Source organism: Cryptotermes secundus, unplaced genomic scaffold, assembly GCF_002891405.2.
Source record: "Cryptotermes secundus unplaced genomic scaffold, Csec_1.0 scaffold2, whole genome shotgun sequence".
Taxonomy (NCBI): domain Eukaryota; kingdom Metazoa; phylum Arthropoda; class Insecta; order Blattodea; family Kalotermitidae; genus Cryptotermes; species Cryptotermes secundus.
Window position 1 is genome coordinate 476,060 of NW_019728496.1, and position 20,466 is coordinate 496,525.

At 39.8% G+C, this 20,466-nt stretch overlaps 1 protein-coding gene across 1 annotated transcript; it reads right to left on the reverse strand.

Moving 5' to 3' along the window:
* Positions 1-4,121: 4,121 nt before the first annotated feature.
* On the reverse strand, positions 4,122-20,273 carry LOC111865125 (putative GPI-anchored protein pfl2). The gene is made up of 9 exons (XM_023852877.2): positions 19,346-20,273; positions 18,961-19,194; positions 17,550-17,661; positions 14,696-14,808; positions 13,561-13,730; positions 12,663-13,013; positions 8,823-11,048; positions 6,080-6,172; positions 4,122-4,595 (listed from the first exon to the last, which is right to left on the reverse strand). The coding sequence occupies exons 1-9, from the start codon at positions 20,116-20,118 to the stop codon at positions 4,480-4,482; spliced, it is 4,188 nt and encodes a 1,395-aa protein (XP_023708645.2). The 5' UTR covers positions 20,119-20,273; the 3' UTR covers positions 4,122-4,479.
* Between the last annotated feature and the right edge of the window lie 193 nt (positions 20,274-20,466).

The window sequence follows — 20,466 nt, forward strand, 5'->3', positions numbered from 1 at the left end:
ACTGAACCTATTTCAGACAAATTTGACATGGTGGTAGAGGACCTCCTGGGGGGAGGGGGGGTTTGATGCTTAAAAACATGCATGAGTTTCAGTCAAAGCTAATTTACTTTACTTCCTCTGAAAGAAATGGGATCATGAGAACAGCTGGATTGTCCATCTGCCTGGCCCTGCATGCATTCTAGAAGAGGTAAAGAAAAAAAGATGTTCATCTTGAATAGACAATTCCAGAAAAATCGTTAATTTTGCTGCTACTTTCATGTAGTGCAAGACCAGAAAAACTCATTTATCATTACTTCTTCTATCAGACAAGCATGAGGCCATAACAACAATGGAGCTCACCTTCTCCATGATGGGATGTCATGGTAAGAATTGGTGTAGACAAGACAGCTTCCCCAGCCGGAGGAAGTGTTAATTTTGCTGATGCACGCATAGATTTGAGTCCAGTCACCTCATTACTTCCTCTGTAAGAAAGGTATTAGGACAGTGACAAGGTCATTGCTAGGATTTGTGTGGTACTGATTAAATTTCAAAGTGCTCAATTGTCATAATGTTGTATAGGAGTGCGTGCTAACAGATTATTTAGTGTAGTTCCAATGACACAACACAGAAGAGTTTATTTGCCTTGCAGTCACAGAAGCATTGCGGAGACAGTCATTACTAGGCAATGGCCAACTTTACACTGGTTTTTTTCTTGGCTTATTCTTCAACCACGAAGATGAAGGCAACATGTTCCTCCAAAACACTGGCTGACTTTTAATGGACTACACAGCATTACATCCTAGAAGACAGAGCTCTTCATAACCACCACTGTAAGAACCTGATCCTAAAAAGCATCTGTTTGTTTGAGCCTCCTGACTGTAAGCCTAGAACTCAGTTATGTAGTATGGGAGTTCTTCAGAGATGGACTCAGAATCTGACATTTTCATGGCAGTGGGTATTTATATTGTGACAGTCTGAGTTGTGATATCATGTAGTCTTGTAGGTCTTCTCATCTTCAAAGTTGAAGATGATGCAGCATGTTCTTCCAGAAAGTTGATATCCATTTACAAGATTTTATGGTGTCATAAACCAAAAGACCACAATCTGAAGATTGAAAATCCCATTGAAAGTTGCAATAGAGACCACTCTTTTACATGTCATGCTTTACATTGTACCAATGAATCCAATGTCAGTGAACTTTATAAGCATTACTATGGGTGGTGACAATGCATGTCGAGAAATACTTGTTTTTGTACAATGACCAATATTGTATAATGTATTTAGTGAAAAGTGTTTGTCACTGTAACACAGAATCAGAACTCTGAAGTATAAAAGGAAAGATTTTTATCAACTGCTGTTTCCTTTTAAATATCCTTAACAGTCCTTCATTGCTACTGCTCCAAGTATAATATTTTAGCACTTTCAAGTTAAAACTATGATCCAAGAACATATATAACAAATGCATATCACCCACAGCACAAAAATCATTGTGCACACCCTTACCAACTACACTATTGCATAATACTTCCAGAACTCATAATTGGGGAATAGAATACTATAAGTTCCATGGTACTAGAGGGCTGGCAGTTTATTTTCAAGGTAATAATATTAGTATCGTGCAACTTGACCAGTCAGACTGCACATATGCGTTGTTGCAACAGTGTTACAACATTAAGGTCAATTTTCCTTATTGGATTTTGGTTCTAAAGTGTCATATTCAGGTGGACAAAGATGGGTGACTGTTGGCATTATTAAGTAAGTACATTTAACCACATGTGGCCACTGTTTGGCCTACTGTACCAGCCCCAGATGATAGACGATGATTGGGGAGCAATCGATGGAATGTGGATTGACATGAGAAGCCAAAATACTTGGAGAAAACCTGCCCCAGTGCCATTTTGTCCACAAATCCCATGTGACCTGACCCAGGCTTGAACCTGGGCCACTGCAGTGGGAGGCCGGCATCTAACTGATTGAGCCACAAACGTATATTAAGTCATGGTTACTATACACAGCAGAAACTTTGTGAATGAAAGAAAAAGGATGGAACAAGTTGAAGGCCAGAGAGAGAAAATTGATAGTAGAGGCTCAAGTTTTCAGGTGTTTCACCTCAGTGAGCATTCAGGCTGTGGTCTTCTGGACATACTACATACTACCTCCATCTTTGGGGTTAAATGACCCTGAAGATAGATGGTTTCCACCTATCATGCTACAAGGGGGCATAACCCTGAAGACCAAAATCTGAGAAGTGTAATAAAAATAAAGCAAAATCAATTTGAAAGAGGCTGTTAATTGAATCATAAAGAGACCAAACAGTGTAGACATACAACATGAAAGATACATCTTTAAAGAAAACAGTGGAACTGCAGCTGTTAAGGACAAAATACAGATACAAATATTGCCATCAGTAACTGCAAAGGTGAAGGAAATGCTGAAAGAGGGTAAAGAACTGGAGAAAGGTTTGGTCGATATGCAGTTGGATAAGGAAGAATGTATACCACATCCTAATTATCCAAAATGATTAGGAAACCATCAGTAAAAAGTAGATACTTATGTAAGGGAACTGCACAATCTACAAGATTAAACACATTAGTTTTTTTAGATAACAGAAATCTATATTTTAATCCAATTTTCTGGAAGAAGATGGATCCAATTAAAAATGATACATCCTTTTCATGCATGAATGGGGGAGATGAGGAATGTGTATAGGGTATTGGTGGGAAAGACAGAAGGAAAGAGACCACTGGGAGGACCAAGGACAATATTAAAATGGATCGTAGAGATATAGGGTGGGACGGTATGTATTGGATTGATCTGGCTCAGGATAGGGACAAGTGGAGGGCTCTTGCGAACACGGTAATGAACCTTTGGGTTCCATAAAATGCTGGGAAATTCTTGAGTAGCTGCACAACTGGCAGCTCCTCTAGAAGGGCTCAGCTGCATGAGTAAGTAAGTACATCCTTTTCATACTTGTCTGTTCATTATTTATAACTTTATTTAACATGAATTTCATAAAAATATACATTGTAAAGGATTCAATAAAGACCACATAACACAAAATGAAATAGGGTCCAGCTTGCGATAGAAATGCTCTACCAAGAGCTTTCATCATATTTCATATTTACCCATGCATTACCAGCACTTAAAAAGGACCCCATACTGTCAATAATAATGAGGTATATAATATAGAGAAAAATGACGTTTGGATAAAAAAAGATGGTCACTCTTTAAGTAAATAAAATTATTAATTAGTTACTAAATATGTGTGGGAAGTGTGCAGAAACACAAACAAATTCTGAAAAATATCAGTCGTCATAATTTGTACCAAAGCAGGCCAGCCACTCAAAATAACAGTTTTCACAAGTTCAATTTACTATATCTTACAAATTATATAGTAATTTTGGGATAGGCTCCAGGATAACTGAAAATTTTATGAAATACTGTTTAAAAACATTTCAGTCTGGAGAAAATAACATCTAAACCTTTGCCAAAACTGACATACAGTCAAACCTCCATTTAAGATTTCTTTTTGGGGAGAAGAAATTTAAACTGACACAAATCTTACAACCCAGAATATTTAAAATTGATATTACTGGTCTGGATTCATTGAAACTAAACATTCAACAAGAATTCTGAACTCGGAAACACTAAACAGGCATTCTACTGCATATATTTTATGTCATGAAGGTAGCACGAATGGGGGAGAAGAGGAATGCATATAGAATATTGGTGGGAAAGCCAGAAGGAAAGAGACCACTGCAAAGACCAAGGCGTAGGTGGGTGGACAATATTAAAATGGATGTTAGAGAGATAGGATGGGATGGTATGGATTGGATTGATCTGGCGCAGGATAGGGACCAGTGGAAAGCTCTTGTGAACACAGTAATGAACCTTTGGGTTCCATAAAATGCCGGGAAATTCTTGAGTAGCTGCATAATTGGTGGCTTCTCAAGAAGGGCTCAGCTCTGTAAGTAAGTAAGAAGGGAAAACAAAAAATTATGTGATCATGGGCAATGCATGAGTAAATATGGAAAAGTCAATTATAAAACTCTTACCACTAATGCTTACAAAATGAGTCACCTATACTACATATATTATGCCTACGAACTAAGGACAAAAGTACCTTCTTTTGCAACGTTCTCTGTCAAGTCACAAGGTAGTAAATTCTTGTTTAGAAACACAGTCCTGTGCATTTCTATCACTCATTTTCTCTTTAAAAAATACAGCCTCATCACTTGCATACATAAAACAAATTCATCTTCATATTTCTCACAATGTACATATATTCAAGCACGGAAAATATAAAGTTCCACTGTATGTCAACATTAAATCATTTAGTATTTGTTTCGAAACTGCGACAATTATAACAGCATACTTCAAAACGTGTCCAAAATCAAAACAAATATTCATACGGTTTTATTTACACAATCTGCCACCTTATAAATACTCGAACACTCTTCTGATTTTCAGAAGTCCTCCCAATTAATATATCAGTTCAGTCTATCTCTGTCGCCGCAACCTTGTGGCACGAGCCCGTGGAGCAGTAGACCCAGAGCCGATGCTGAACATGCCCTGTCCTGTGGTCTGACTTCCAAACACTGGAGTTGACCCTGCACCTAGAACATGCGAATAACACCTCAGATCAAAATTAAGACTAAATACAATATAACATGGTGACATATTAATCATCTTAGGTATAGGAAAAATTTGTACCTGACAGATGAGGTGAAAAATAGCAGACACTACATAAAAAGGAGAAAAATGTGGCAAATAAATATATTTAACTCTCAGAGAAGTATGAATATTATAATCTTATGGGATGTGATGTACTTCAATAGACAGATACCTAACCATCAAACTACATGGTGTCCCGCCTCAGAAGACCCTAATTTTCATATTCACTGCCATAAGAACCTGAAATCTATCACAAATTACAGAAGTAATTGTTTTCCAGAGTTTTAAGAGTGATAACACTTTACAGTGTCATAACTGAAGGAGAAGTGGCACATGGTAGCATAGTTGGTTGATGCACTATGTTACAAGCTAGAAGGTCATGGGTTTGATCCCCAATGAGATCACTGGATTTTTCAATTGACCTAATCCTTCCAGGCGCACTATGGCCTTGGGGTCACCTCAGCTTCTAATGGAAATGAGTACCAGGAATCTTCCTGGGGGTAAAGGGCTGTCAGCATGTAAAGCTGACAACCTTACCACCATCTGTCAGCCAATTGTCTAGAAAATGTGGGAGCCTTGACCTCTCACAACCCTATGGACCTCCATGACCTGTTACAGGGATAGCTTTTCCTTTCTAACTGAAGAAGAACAGCATTCTTCCACCTTACAGTAGTTGCAAATGATACTGTGCTTGCAAAAATAAAAGAGAGAAGTGGAAAGTACAATGAGACAAACAACATTTTTCAGGCAAGGGAGATCTACAACAAATTTAATCTTCGCAGCACAAAATAATGTAGAAATGGAAAACGGGGGATGACATTTTCTTGATATCAAAATGATTTCATATTATCCATATACAGAATTCTTGATAAAGTTCAGAAAAAATGTGCATCTATGACATATACAGAAAAATAGGAAACAGATTCAAGCTCACACAGTACACATGGATAAAAGCTATCCCTGTAACACGTCATGGAGACCCATATGGTTGTGAGACATTGAATGTCCCACATTATTTAGCCAATAAGCTCACAGAAGGTGGTAAGGTTGTCAGCCTTGCAGCCCTTTACCCCCAGGAAGATTCCTGGTACTCATTTCTGTTAGAGGCTAAGTTGACCCCAGGGCCCTAGTGCGGCTGGAAGGATTAGGTCAAATGAAAATACCAATCTCATTAGGACTCGAACCTGTTACCTTCCAGCTTGTAGCATGGTGCCTCAACCAGCTACGCTACTGCCTAGACCTTGGTAATTGCCCCAACTTCTCCTTATTGGAGGATAATACTCTGGACAAAGCATTACAAGTGATCAAACATGGATACAGAAGCTGAATTAACATACGGGGGGGGGGGCTTAAACAGAGACAAGAAAGTAATTTCATTAGATAATTAGGTAAATCATATACCCTTTAATACAGTCAATATTCTTACCGAATTGGAATGGAGTATTTCCGGATGTCCCAGCAGTGAAGTTAATTGCTGGTGCTGATGGATTGACACCTGAACTTCCAAAGCTGAAGCCTCCTGTAACACAAATTACAATAGAGTCAAAACAATATATGGTATTAGGCAATGGTCCTGAATACAATGGCAGCCATGTGTGCCTGTGTGTATAATACGCAGTGCCCTATAGATGTTTGGACAAGATACAGTTTCCTGGTCCCTGGTGGCATTCCAGCCTAGAGGCCACAGTCTTTACTGGGCTGCAAAGACAAAGGCAATACAGACAGTAACCTCTATAAGCAGATTAGCACATCCTGTCACCTGGTCACACACCCAATCTACAAAGGACTGACTCCTGAGATAAGCATCCTCAATGGATATGTTAGACTGACTGAGGACAAAGGGACCCACAAAAAGCTTGTACCTAATGTGTTTACATAATGGCCCCTTTTGATTCCACTACCTTTAACATTCAAATGGGGGAAGATGGTTAGAATGCAGATTATTTTCTATTTTTTATAACAGGTTTTTGTATCTAAAAACAAAACTATCACACTTCTCTCTTATATACATAATGTGACGTATTTGTGCTATGCAGGACACCCCCCTCCCCTGCGGTGACGTAACAGCACTTCCCAAAGTGACGTAACAGGGGACACCGCGGTTATTACGTGGCAACAGGCGACTCTGTGCAGAGACTGTTGCTTGGCAATCGGTAAACATGACGTCACACAACAGTGATAGCTATCATGTAACTGTTTTCTGTGTTGTCAGTGCAGAAGCTACATAACGAGGAGTATTCATCAGTGTAACCAGAGTTACTAGTATCCAGTGGATGAGTTGAGTTGTATCGTGTGAATGACAGTGACTCCAGCAGGAGAAGTAAGTGTGATACTGCCGATGGCAGTAACTGTGAAACTGTGAATTGTGTAAATGTAAGAGTGAGTGGAATAAATTCACTACATACAATATGGCGTGAAGTTATTTGTCGCGTGACATATACCCAACATGTGACATTAATCTTTATATCTTTCTGCAACTGTTAACACATATATGGAAGTCATTATTTAATGATTCTTTCAGTATCTCACATCATGTAGCATCAAGTGGTAGGATGGTTGGTAAATAATGAATTGGAAAGGGTGTGGAGAGCAGGTGTAGCCTAATTAAGATAGTTTCCCAACATCTGCCTAGTACGACCATAAAATGCAGAGAATGATAAAATTAGGACAGTACGTGCACCACCCCCAAACAAACACACACACGTTACATACATCAAATCATAACTGAATCAATATGGACACACATAAATTCAGTATAGGAACTCTTTGCTTCCTCTACTGCCACTCTGAAGTGGCAACCATGAGGAATATAAAAAGTAAGCTGGTGCAAAGGCTGCGCCATAGTTCAAGAGGTTAGTGGCTGGCTTCCCACCACAGCAGCCCAGGTTCAGTCATGTGGGATTTGTGGTGGACAAAGAGGAGCGGGGGTAGGTTTTCTCCGAGTACTTCAGTTTCCCCTGCCAATCTTCATTCCACCAAATTCTCCATTATCATAATCACACGGGGCAAGTACAATATGCCAATCAGTGGCAGATGTGCCAAGTGGACCCAGCTGGAATCCACCCCCACTATGCGAATTAAAAAAAAAACTGGTGCAAGGAATAAGAATGGAAATGACGGTTTGATTCCGTGTTGAGTGCTGTCATAGTGAAAGAGCAAGTTACTGCAACTAAGCACAAAACACTCTACATTCCACTACACATCATATCCATCGTCTCCTCAGAGAGAAGGCTGTGTGTAAAAAGAATGTTGATGTCTTACTGTATGTCACAGTCTGGTCAAGAGCCTAAACAGGGCTTGCTTTCAAGACATGGGTTGGCTTAGGGAACCACCCATACTGCAATGGATGAGCAGTCATCAAGGTGCAACGGAGGTAGCAAGACCACAATTTTGTTCCAAAATCACTGCCTTAACAAGAGAATACACTGGAATTTACTTTGTAAAACAGCTTCAAAGCGTGTTACTGAAATAACACAAAAAGGAGGACCATCTTTCGTAAAATCTGTAACAGGAAACAGAGAAGTGTGGAATTCTACCAATACGACACTGCTGAGAGCTGGTTCTGGGAAAGCAGAAGGCACAATAAGGAGTAAGACAGTAACAGAGCACTGGAACACAAGAAAACATTGTAGAAATTCTCAGAGGTTTGAGTTATGACAATTATAAAATGCCAAGACCAGTTTGAAGACAGGGAACTGAAGTCAAAAAGTTACTGAAAAGCCAGTACTTGCTCAGCTAGTCAAGAAATTTCCTGAAGGTTCATAACAGCATTCAGAAGAGCTGAAAATGGTCCCTATCCTGAGCCTGATGAATACAGTCCCATCAAATTTCTTTGAAATCCATTTCAATATTATTCTTGCACCTCTTCCTAGCTTTTCCATGTTGTCTCCTTGTTTCAAGTGTCCATATCTGTGTCTATGAGGATGTCCTTTTGAGAGATGAAAAAAAAGGTGAACTGACATACAAAGAAAGCTAAAGGGAAAAGGGGGAACAGACTGAAGACAACTACATTTCGTAAAGAAATAGAGAGGAGAATATAAATAGATTTGTTAAATGACAGCATGTGCACAAATGAAGTTATTTGGTTGACAGTTTGGTGTCATTTGAGGATAAAGGACATACTACAGAGCTGTAACAGATTACTACTATTACACTGAAATAAAACTTACCAGTTGGTTGGGAAGCTGAAACAGCAGTGTTATTATTTGGTGCTCCAAACTGAAAAGGTGTAGTAGTACCAAATGTCCCTGTGCTGGTAGTAGTTGCTGGCTGCTGCGCTGGTGTGATGGGTGTTGTTGATCCAAATGTAAACATATTCTGGGTACTGCTACCAGCTGGTTGGGTACTCAGGCTGCTGGCACTTCCAAATATTCCCCCATTAGGCTGTAACTGGGTCCCAAATATTCCACCAGATGGCTGAGACATCTGTGATGATGGACTCCCAACACTTCCAAAAAGTCCTGTTCCTGGCTGTGGTGCCGGAACTGACTGGTTCCCTAAGCTACCAAGTATTCCACTAGTAGCCTGAGTTGTCACGCTTCCACTAGCACCAAATGTTCCACTAGAGGACTGCGTTGATGGGGTGGAGACATTTCCACTACTTCCAAATAATCCACTAGAGGGCTGGGTTATCTGACTGCCAGTACTTCCAAACACTCCAGAGGAGGGCAACAGTGACTGAGCAGACTGGTTCATGCCGGTCCCAAAAATCCCTCCTGTTGATTGTACCTGTCCTGAACTACTGCCATTACTTCCAAATATCCCGCCTGACTGGGCTACTGAACTCCCAAATAATCCTCCAGTTGGTTGTGAAGAGTGTGTGCTTCCAAACACTCCACCAGTTGATTTTGGTGTGCCAAATACTGCACCTGTCTTGTTCTCGCTACTTCCAAATACTGGTTGTGATGCTTGTTCTGGCAGATTCCCATTATTTGACTGTGTTGTCTGGATTGGTACATTCCCACCACTTCCACCAAAGGCAATATTCCCAGTCTTAACACCACTGGATGGTGATGAACTTGCACCAAATGTGAAGGTGCCAGTCAAGCTCTGATTCTGAGAAAATGAAGATGCACCAAATGTAAATGGGCTTTGTTGTGATGGTTGTGTCACTCCATTAGTAGTCTCAGGCTGGGACTTTCCAAATATGCCTCCAGGAAAACCTTGGGAACTCTGTGTAGGTCCATTTGCAGTACTTGTATTACTGAAGGCATACACTGGTGTAGTTCCAAATTTGAATGGCAATACTGATTGGCTTGTGGAAGCAGGTGCTGAGATGGTAACAGAAGAGGTAGACGATAGAGGAGTGATGGCAGAAATTGTAGAAATGGGTGCTGTATTGGAGGTTGTGAGATTTATTTTTGGCTGAAGATCTCCTGCTGTTGGAGCTGCATTCTCTTTCATTCCATTTGTGGAAAGAAACTTGAAACCCCCAGGTGAAGTGGCAGTACTACTACTAGTAGCAGTACTAAATTGAAAGGGACTGTTGGTAGATGTGGCTGGTTTTATTCCAAAATTTAATGTTCCGCTGGAGAGTGATGTAGATGGTCCCCCATTGCTCTTAGCAGAATCAAAGAGACTGACTGCTGCAGGACTGGAAATACCTGAAGGAGCTGACACTGCTGGAGAACATAACAGACCTGCATTTACTTTGGAACTCTTCACCTCAAATACAGACCCAGTAACTGAATTTGATGTTACATTTGCTGATGCATTCACTGAAGAAGTCAATGCTGTACTTCCAAAGCTGAATAAGCTCTTTGTAGCTTCTGTGGCCACTGGCTTCGGGACATTAATAACAGTGCTTGTCGATGAATAACTGAAGCCACCGCTGCTATTGCTATCTGACAATGACCCGTGGCTTGTCAGTTCTTTGGAGGGAGGAGGAATGATAGATCCATTACATGGTGAACTTGATGGAGACTGAGATTTGCCAGAAATAAGAGAAGTACCAGATGAAGAGGTTAGAGTTGATGATTGTATCTTCTGTTCCGAAGAAACTGGAGCACTAGATGGAGAAGATACTGCTAAAGTAAAACTTGGAGCCGTTTTGTTTAACAAAGATATCAATGGAGGAGATGTTACTGACCCCAGGAGTCCAAAATTTACATTTGCAGCACTGGTACTTGGCACTGCAGGAGAAACATTAGGTACTGTCAAGGAGACACTGTATGGTAAACATGGGCTCCTTGCACCTGAAGCCGGTGTCAAGGTGTCTGTAACAAGAGACTGTATTTGTGAACTGGTTGCCACACTTGTTTCCACATTATCTGTCATTTCACTTGCTCCAGTTGCTGCTGCTGCCACCGGGGGGAGCATGCTCGGTAAAGATGTGGTGACAGCAGCAGTTGAGGCAATAGTCTCACTGTCAGATGACGGTTCCTTTAGGAAATCATCTGTAGGAAGACCAAGAACAATAAAATTAATAAACACAAATTATATTACAAGCCACACCCTCATCAGCTTTCTCATATCATTCTATTATACAGAATGTCCATAAGAGATCTTTACAATTTTAATCTTTTGTTACTCATAGAAGGTTTATGGTACTGCTAAGAAATATAGATCACTTGAAAGACAAACTTCAAGGGTGTTATGAAATCTAATAAGTTGAATGTGAATACCATGTGTAGCTTGAGCAATATCAAACTGATATTCAGATTTCTGCTATATCTTCTGGAGGATAATATGATCAATTTTTGCACAGGCTTGTGATTAGTATCTTCAGCTCTTCTAGTGCTGTTAGCAATGAAGGGACATAGATATTGTGACATGTATGCTCAAAGCCAGAATTGTGGAGCCGGAAGAGATGGCTATTGATAGGGAATGGCTCAGTAAACACACTTCCGCAGTAACAAATACACACACAACAGAAGAACTCCTGGATGCAGTTTTTTCATGAGGTCAATGTCAAGGCTACATATTGGGGACCGAACCTAATAAAGACAAATTGGACGGGCATGATCTGCTTCGCAAGACCTAGACTGATGGACGACTTGTGTATTTTGTAAAAAGAAGAATTTTCAAACAGCTGAAAGTGTGATAAGCACACTTCACAAAGCCAAGCATATTCATAAGAGACAAACCTATTCTCTTATCAGAGAGAATCTTACATAAGGACTATGATCACAATGGTTCCTGGTGGGGGTGGACTGGTTTTGAGACACAAGAGGCTTGATATCAAGACAAAATGACTGGTAGTAAACTGCTAGCAGCAAAGTAACTCTTGACTAGTTAACCAGTCCAAGTCTGAGGTTGCTGTGTAACAGCTGCCCCCTGGCGCAGGTGTGGGCGTAGAAGAATCCCCAATGTTGGAAGCTGTTTTGTAGAACACCCTGTTAAGACAGTAGCGAAGCAACGTCTAGTGAACCAGTGAATAACTGAGGACAGTAGTGTGCACATGAGAAATTTGTAAAATGTAGTCATGAGTTGTTGAAAGTCTAATAAATCCAATTACCAATCAAAACCCCATGTCTAGTCACTAAATATGTGAAATTACTGCCCTTCACAAAGCCCAAGAAGAAAAATCCATGAGTGTGAGACCTGGTGATTTAACACCAAAATTTTTTCTTGTATGGTCACATCTCATTTCATGAAAAAGTAACACACAAAATTACTTTCTTGAACCAGAAGCCATTTTGTAATACTAATGAAAGCACCTCTACCTAGCAACCAGAATGCACAGCAGGCAGTAGCTGAAATGCCAAGCCAATATTTTCTAAATTTATCTTCCAGCTGATACATATTTGAACTCTATCTTAAATGTGATCCAAGTAATAAAAGATTAAAATCATAAAGATAATTTACAGACACTTCAAATTCTCAAAACTCGTGTAACATATAATATTAATGGGTTACATTCACAAACCTTGCTTTAATTTGGGCTGAAGCACTAAATATCAACATCATACGCAATGTGCAAGCACACATGCAATAATCTAGAAATAACACCCCAATGTTATTGCGGAACACCCAGTTCAAAGAGTAAGACAAAAGAAAATGTCACATACCTTCTCCAGCTATAACAGCAAGCATAGACCTCAGACGAGTCTGTCTGTCATGGGCTCGCTTTGCCTCTAATGCTGCCACACTGTTCAACACGGGACCTGTTCTCTTGTCCAGAACAGCAGCAAATTTGGGCAGAAACTCACTTGGCTTAACACTCTCAGACCTGTCATTTGATTTGTCCTCTGCCTCATGAGAGGAAAGTGTTGTGGTGGTGGCACTCACGACAGGGGTATGACTGGACGATGTAGTTGCCACAGTTTCACTTGTCTTCAAAATGTGAGTGGCATCCCCAAGGCTTTCACGAGATTTTTTAGGTGGTTTACCCAAGACAGGAGTACCACTACGTGACCAATCTGATTGTAAGAAATGTGTAATGTCAATCATTTGAATATAAAACAATAAAAAACATAGCTTAATTCTTATAACAACCTAATGAATATTAAAGGAAAAGAGGAAAGTGTCCCAGTACTAAATTAAAAACATACCATGAAGATGTAAAAGACATGGAAATATAGCTCCATGCAATTGTAACATTCATAACGGATGGAAGTTACATGTCAGTTTCATGCCCTGGCTGCTTTATCACCAGGAAAAGTCCCTAGAACCACTGGCCGGGAGATTGGATGGTTCCAAAACCACTCTGGACAACATGAAGAGGAGAAAAAATTTCTATCACCCACCAGAAAGTGAATCCTGGTTCCTTGTTCATTCAGCCAATAACCTGGTCATTATACTGACTGAGATATCCTGGCACAATGAAAATATACTGACTCCAGATAATTAACTTATTCCAATGTGAATTTGAAACAATGCTTGAGACTGTGGGATGGAAGATAAAAAAATCTCTTATATTCACGTTTGTAAATTTACAAAGCCATCAAAATACTTTTTCTTTCTCACCATTTGTGGAGGATTTCCTCTTTGTGCTTTTCTTCATATGTTTCAAGAGCTTTCTGCTAGAACTGAGTGAACATGAGATCTCATTGTTGTGAGTTTGTCTTTTCTGCCGCTGAGGGGGCTGACAGCTTGCCTCACTTTGGACAGGAGACTCCTCTCTTTTTCGCCTTCCTCTGCAACACAATCATTAGCAAAAAATATCAGGTATGAGGTTCTTATTGCAGTGAAATTGATGATCATGGCCTTCTGGCAAGTCACACCATATACTTTGGATTTTTAACTAGGCTGTCTGTAATTCAAGGCTATAGCATCAAATGACTGTATAATAGTGCATGATGAATTGAAGAGGATGTGGATGGAAGCTCTCATAACCTAATTTAAGGTATAGAGTGAATCGTATAGAACTTGCCCAATGAATTTGCTAATAATTCTGCAGGTGATGCATATAACCGCTCACAATTACGACATAATAATCCGTGGGCCGTGCTAAGTCGAATAGTGTGCGCATGACCTGGCAAGTGGCAGCCCTTATGCTGCAAGGTCAAGGACAATGCCGAAACGTGTCTGCAATGGGCAGGCGACAGTCATGGAGTACACTGTTGAACAGCGAGTGTTTCTAATGCCTACTTGAAAACGGCGGACACTTTCAAACACCTGCTCTGATCACAGCACACAATCCAAGATATGTGTAAGTTACTTTAATATCTGTATGGTATATTTTATATTACACCTCATTTTGTCGGGTTGGTTCTATATGAATCACCCTGTACTATCCCTGCATTGGTCTGCAAAGACTTAAGAAACCATGGAAAACCTCGGTGGGTGCCTTGGCTGAGACCCATATTAGGCACGTCTAGAATACGAGTCAGAAGTGTTACCATTTGAGCCAATGCTCATTGCTGTGTGTAGTTTGGTAAATAAACTACATGACACCACATCCCACCAAACCATGATTTCAAAACAAGTAACAGTTTGCAAAAATTTTGGAAAGTTTTACACACAGGCAATACAGGTACTGCTGTCATAGAATCAGATATGATGACATGTCTGTATGATAAATTCTGATATAATTAAATATATTAATGGAAATTTTCTACTATTCGGAATATCATAATCAGCAATGACACATAATACATACACAGCATTGATGTCACCCTGAACTTGTGGGACGTCTGAACCATTGTCCAAGGTGATTTGTCCTTCTCCCTTGCGCTGTCTCTTTACTATATCATCATCTTCATTTTCATTCACCTGGAAAAGATAGAAAATTGCTTCATGATCAATGACACACAAAAAGAAAAGACAAAACACAGTTCTTGCTCATTTCTTGCATTACTGCTGTACTGTACAACTTATGAAAATCCCCACAGTGCCACATTCTCCATCCTCCTGTTATTTCTTCTCTTTTGTAATATAGCTACCATGCCTATGCTGAAAAATCTGCACTTAATTTGCAGAACAATTTTTGTTGTCCATGGTTAGTCACATTTGACTTCCGCAGGTTCGGTTGCTATATAACATATGACAGTTTCTCACTGCCATGACAGTCCAAATGCCTTTTTTTAATCAAGGAAAGAGTCAGGAAAGAAACTGACGTAAGACTTGAGCCCATACAAACAGCAGCAAAATTAATAACTTTCCTGTGGTTCTCTCTCCAAGAGGAACACTCTTTAAGTATTTTTTTCCCCCCCTAAGATGCACCATTTGGCAGAAATGGGATGGGTTGGATGGCAGTTTGGCTATTATATACTGCCATTGAAGGAAACTCTGCAGTACAATTTAGGAATAATATTTGCTATTCATGGTAGTTATTTAATGTCTCCGGGTTCTTATGACCTTCAGAATATGTCTTGTTACTACTATTATATACTCCTTGTCATCACAGCCCCAGTATTTCTTAAGGGGGAAATAATGGGAAAGATATAGGCTTGGATTTGAGCTATGAATGTGTAAGAACTAACAACTGTAATGAAGACTGCTGTTATAAGTGCACTTTTTGTATTTTCCAAATTTCTGCAACACATTGTTTGGGAGAACTAGGATAAATCAAAATGTTCGGATATTATACAGGGTGTTTCACGACTTTGGGGCATAACTTCAGGAGGTGATTTAATAGGACTTTGTGATCAAAAAAGTTCACATAAACATGTGTCTGATTTTGGACGGTTACGGAGTTATGACCGTTTTAAACTCAGAATAGAAGGTAACAATTACTGACAATAAACGGAACAAAATAATAAACCAGCATAATACATGATACATTTAAAGTATGAAAGTAAAGTTAACTTCGTGAAATTACCTTTAATTTGAATTGATTGGTACTTAGAGCTGATTTTTGAAAATTTCACTGCCGGCTGCAACACAGGCTGCCGCTTGGTTGTAGACAGCTCTCAAGTGTCGAGATAATGAGAAAGCTCTGTCTGTAGCTGCCTAAAAATAGCGACCTGCCTGCTGAGAGACGCGGTTCATACGAGGGCGTGTACGAGAATGAAAAAACAGTCATAACTCCGTAACCGTCCAAAATCGGGCACATGTTTATATGAACTTTTTTGATCACAAAGACCTAGGAAATCACCTCCTGCAGTTATGCCCTAAAGTCGTGAAACACCCTGCATACTTGGAGAGCACATAACACAAATGCCTACATTGCACATGCAGACTGCCCATGACTGAATCCAAATCAATAGTTATATCAAATATATCATCCTACATTTTTTTGCCAAATGACAATATAAAAGCTCCTAACTTTGCCATTGGCCGAAGCCATAACCTATATGTGTACATGACCTCTAACCTGCAAATTTTAACATTTTTTAAACATGATCCAGAAAATATCAGACATCGCAACAAGAATGTTACTCATGGTGACCTAGTAGTCAGAACATTTAGATACTTAGCAACGTTCCCATAAAATTATTAGCCTCATAAAAATAATCAAGGCTCTGGAAAAAATGTAACACTGATTTGATGCACAATTACATCATTTTATTCTTTATGAGAACACAAATTCTCAATCTGATAATGCTCACTTGCTACATATTTCAACAAGGCTTTGTCATTCCAGTATTAAAACCAGCTGCACTAGGTACTATATATGTTTGAAATTACTGGCTAAGCCCATATCAATGTAAGTTACTATAGTGCAGCTGCATCTTATGCAGGGGTTCTGCTCTAAAGACGGCACATAAAGCCAAAATTGCTTAGTCAGGATTACCCTCGAAAATTCCTTAAATCGACCATAAAGTACACACTTTTATTTCCTCCCTGTAATATGTATGTATATAATGTATACAATAAGGACTATATATACAAGAGGTAGAGTAATTTTCGCTTATAATAAAACTTGAGAGATGGAAGAATGAAAGAATAAAAAGGGAAAACAGTAAAGACAGGGGTAGTTAGGGCTTGATGTGGAACCAGGAAACACAATTACAGACTTGGGTCATGAAGAGCAAGCCTTACATGAATCACTCCCAATGTTTTTTTTTTTGTGAGTGCATATGGTTGAATTATAAAGATAAAGTCCCTGTGCTCAATGAACTATGCCATGAAGGTGTATGGGGGGGTGAATGTATAGATCCACATTTTCTTGACCTTGGCACTAGCTGGACGTGAGTAGTCAGCTTCACACCCCGGCCACTTTATCCCCAGGGAAAGAGCCCCCGGTACCCATTAGGTAGGAGGCTGGGTGGACCCTGGAGCCGGTCAGGAAGTGGAAAAGAGAAAATTCTTGCCCCCACTGGGACTCCGACCCCTAGGTCGTCTAGCTTGTAGCCAGTCACTATACGAACTAACTACCCCGGCTCTCTAGTGTTTTTAATTAAATCTACAGTCTTATGTGCAACAGAATACTACAATATAATATTTTGGTTGAATACATTTAAGTTAAATGCATGCATGATGCAACTGCACTGTGTATTTTCAATGTTAAGAAGTCTGCCTACCACATGTGTGTGTAAAGTACAGATGTATTACAAGAAGTGCCTGGTTACCTGAGCATGAATGCGCTTACGAGACATCTCCCTTAGCACGTCCAAGAAAGACTTTGAAGAATGTTGCTCATCAAAAGAAGCGTCACTCATGATCTGCGACTTTCTCATAAACCTGAAAACAATATAAACGATGGAAAGATAAGTTTGGATACAGTAACGAACACCATGCAAATCTGGTCTGCAGTTGAAAAGTTTCTGAATTGAATCCCATTGACTAGCTATCATGACCTGATGTTTCTTCTAATTTATTTTAGTTTCTCTATATAGCTCAACATCAACCAGACATCACAATCAAAAGGCTAGTACACCATTCCTTAGAGGTCCTACATTGAAATCTACTGACAGCATTATAATGTTTGCTTTCAATAAACAAATGTCGACAAATGTTAAGAACTTTGTAAACTTCCAATTGCACATACCAAAATAACCTAATTCCAAACTTGTAGGCACTCAGCAAAAGACTACATACTCATGATTTATTTAATCCGTCTTGCAGTGCATACATTCATTTATCTCCCTCTTTCCCTCGCACTACATGTTTCGGCATAATAATGCCATCTTCAGGTGCTTACTTGTCCACGTCAAACCAGTTCATTGCATGCCATGTTTACACATTAAAATAACTAAAATATGTATCTATCATATACATTGTCAAACTACATACTCTAAAAGGCAGAAGGTATCAAGTGCAGTTTAGCCAAGAGCCTATTAACAACAGTTTCTTTACATGCCCATCGATCTCTAAACCAGAAAAATATCCCTTAAAATAATCTGCAAACCTACCCATGCAAAGGGGCGACACCACAGCTCAAGCTGTTAGTTGCTGGCTTTCCAGGTTCGATCCTGGGTCTGCTCAAGTGGGATTTGTGGCAGACAAAGTTACACTGGGGCAGGTTTTTTCCAAGTACTTTGGTTTCCCCTGCCAATCTTCATTCCACCAAGTTCTCTATCATCATAATCACTAGGGGCAGGCTACAATAGGCCAGTCAGTGGCCGCTGTGACAAGTGGTCCCAGCTGGACTCCACCCCCCACTAAGTGAATTACCATGTAAAGGCAACCTCTTATATTAAACCTGCTACACTTGACGGACTTTGCTACTCATCTTCTGATATATGCTGCTTACTAACGCTTCTTAGCTTACTTTTCTTATGCAAGTATGGTGAAACTTGTTCTTCAGTACAGAATTCTGTTCCTATTAGAAGGTAAGTACTACATGGTGATTAATCAAGAGAAGTTCATATTTGTACCAATGCTCATGTTTGTTTATGTAGTTGGTACTTACTTAAAAAGGGTAAAAAATGTATATACAATTTTCATGAGAAATTTTCTGTAGATCATATCATGTGGAAACATGATAGGCAAGCTACGGTGCAAGATCACAGTACTGCGAAATTAGTGCATGTGTTTTACCTTGTATCTGATGACATAGGAGGAGCAACCTTAACTGTAACACGGCTCTGGACACTCGTCTGACTTCTGCGAGAGGACAAAATTGGCATCCTCGATGCAGCATGATCCAACCGAACAAGAGGAAACTGTCCTGGGCCTGAATATTGTTTCTGATGTGTCAATGTTTTAGAATCCTCGCTTGCATAATGGGCCACACGGCTACTGAATCCTGGACTGCATACATCTCCAAACATCCTACAATATACCACTTCAATAATTAACATTTCTGTGAGTTACACATAATACAAAACAGAAATACAAACTCTGAATACAAATGTTATTTGTACTAATGTTCCATCGTCAAGAAATTTTAGATCTTATTTACAAACTCTGACTTAACACTAACCTTGCCTCCTTGTTGAAGTTGAACCTTGTTGAAGCAAGAAGGGGGCCTCCAACAGTCTGGATTGTTTTCACCCCTGAACCATGACTTCTTAATTTTGGACTCACACTATTGCCCCACGGTGAGCTTTTGGGGGAAAAGCTTAAATCTCCAGAACATCCGCTTAGGGCCTGGTGCAATGGTCGCTGGCTCCTGTTATGAGATCTCATACTGCTATGCGGCGAATCAGTTGATAAGTCATCAGTGAAGGAATTTCTTGGTTTATATTCAAGATTCTCTCCACAAAGTCCAGAGTAATACGTGCTTGTGTGATTTTCTTGCGAAGTTTTCATCAAGGTTAAGTGACTTCCTTCAGCATAAGGAGGCGCCGTATTTGTCCTACTTCTATGCGAGGTAGATCGTAACTTTTCACAGGTGTTCATGACTGAGATTGCTGAAGAGCCTATCCACACACGAAATGAACTCAGAATAGTTTCAAACGGAGTCGGACCGTTACGACCACGCTCATGAACCCTCACCCACTTGGCGTAACTTTTGTAAAATAAAAATAAAAAGAGTCCTACTACAAAGGCCACTATAATATACACTGGTAGATAATGAACCGCAAGCATTCCAAATAACATGCAACAAAAAAGTACGGTCAACGCGAACATTTTCAAGAAAAACCAACCATATTCTCTCACGCTACCGCCAAGACCATTTCGCAACCGCTCACTACTGGTATGGGAATGGCAGACTCTTGCGCAATTCACTGTGCCTATGACCACTGTTGCCATCTATTTTCCTTTGTAAAACTTATCGCTCAACTGCCCCAGTCACAATGGTCACAATACACTTGTGGGAACTGCCCGCATTCAAGCAAGTGAGACAACTAAGCAGTCCTAATATATAAAGCATTTCACTGATACTGCATACTGTGTGCATCTGCTTGTGTCTGTGAACGATGGTTGGAAAATAATGTAGCTACATACATATAAGTGGACCACCTATGATATTGCAGAGATCGACATTGTAATACCAATCAATATGTCGTTTGTATCATCTTTGAATTTACACTCGTTGAGTTACTGCAAGTCGCCCAATCAGAGAGCTGTATGTTGCGTCACTTCCAACGTACCAATCAG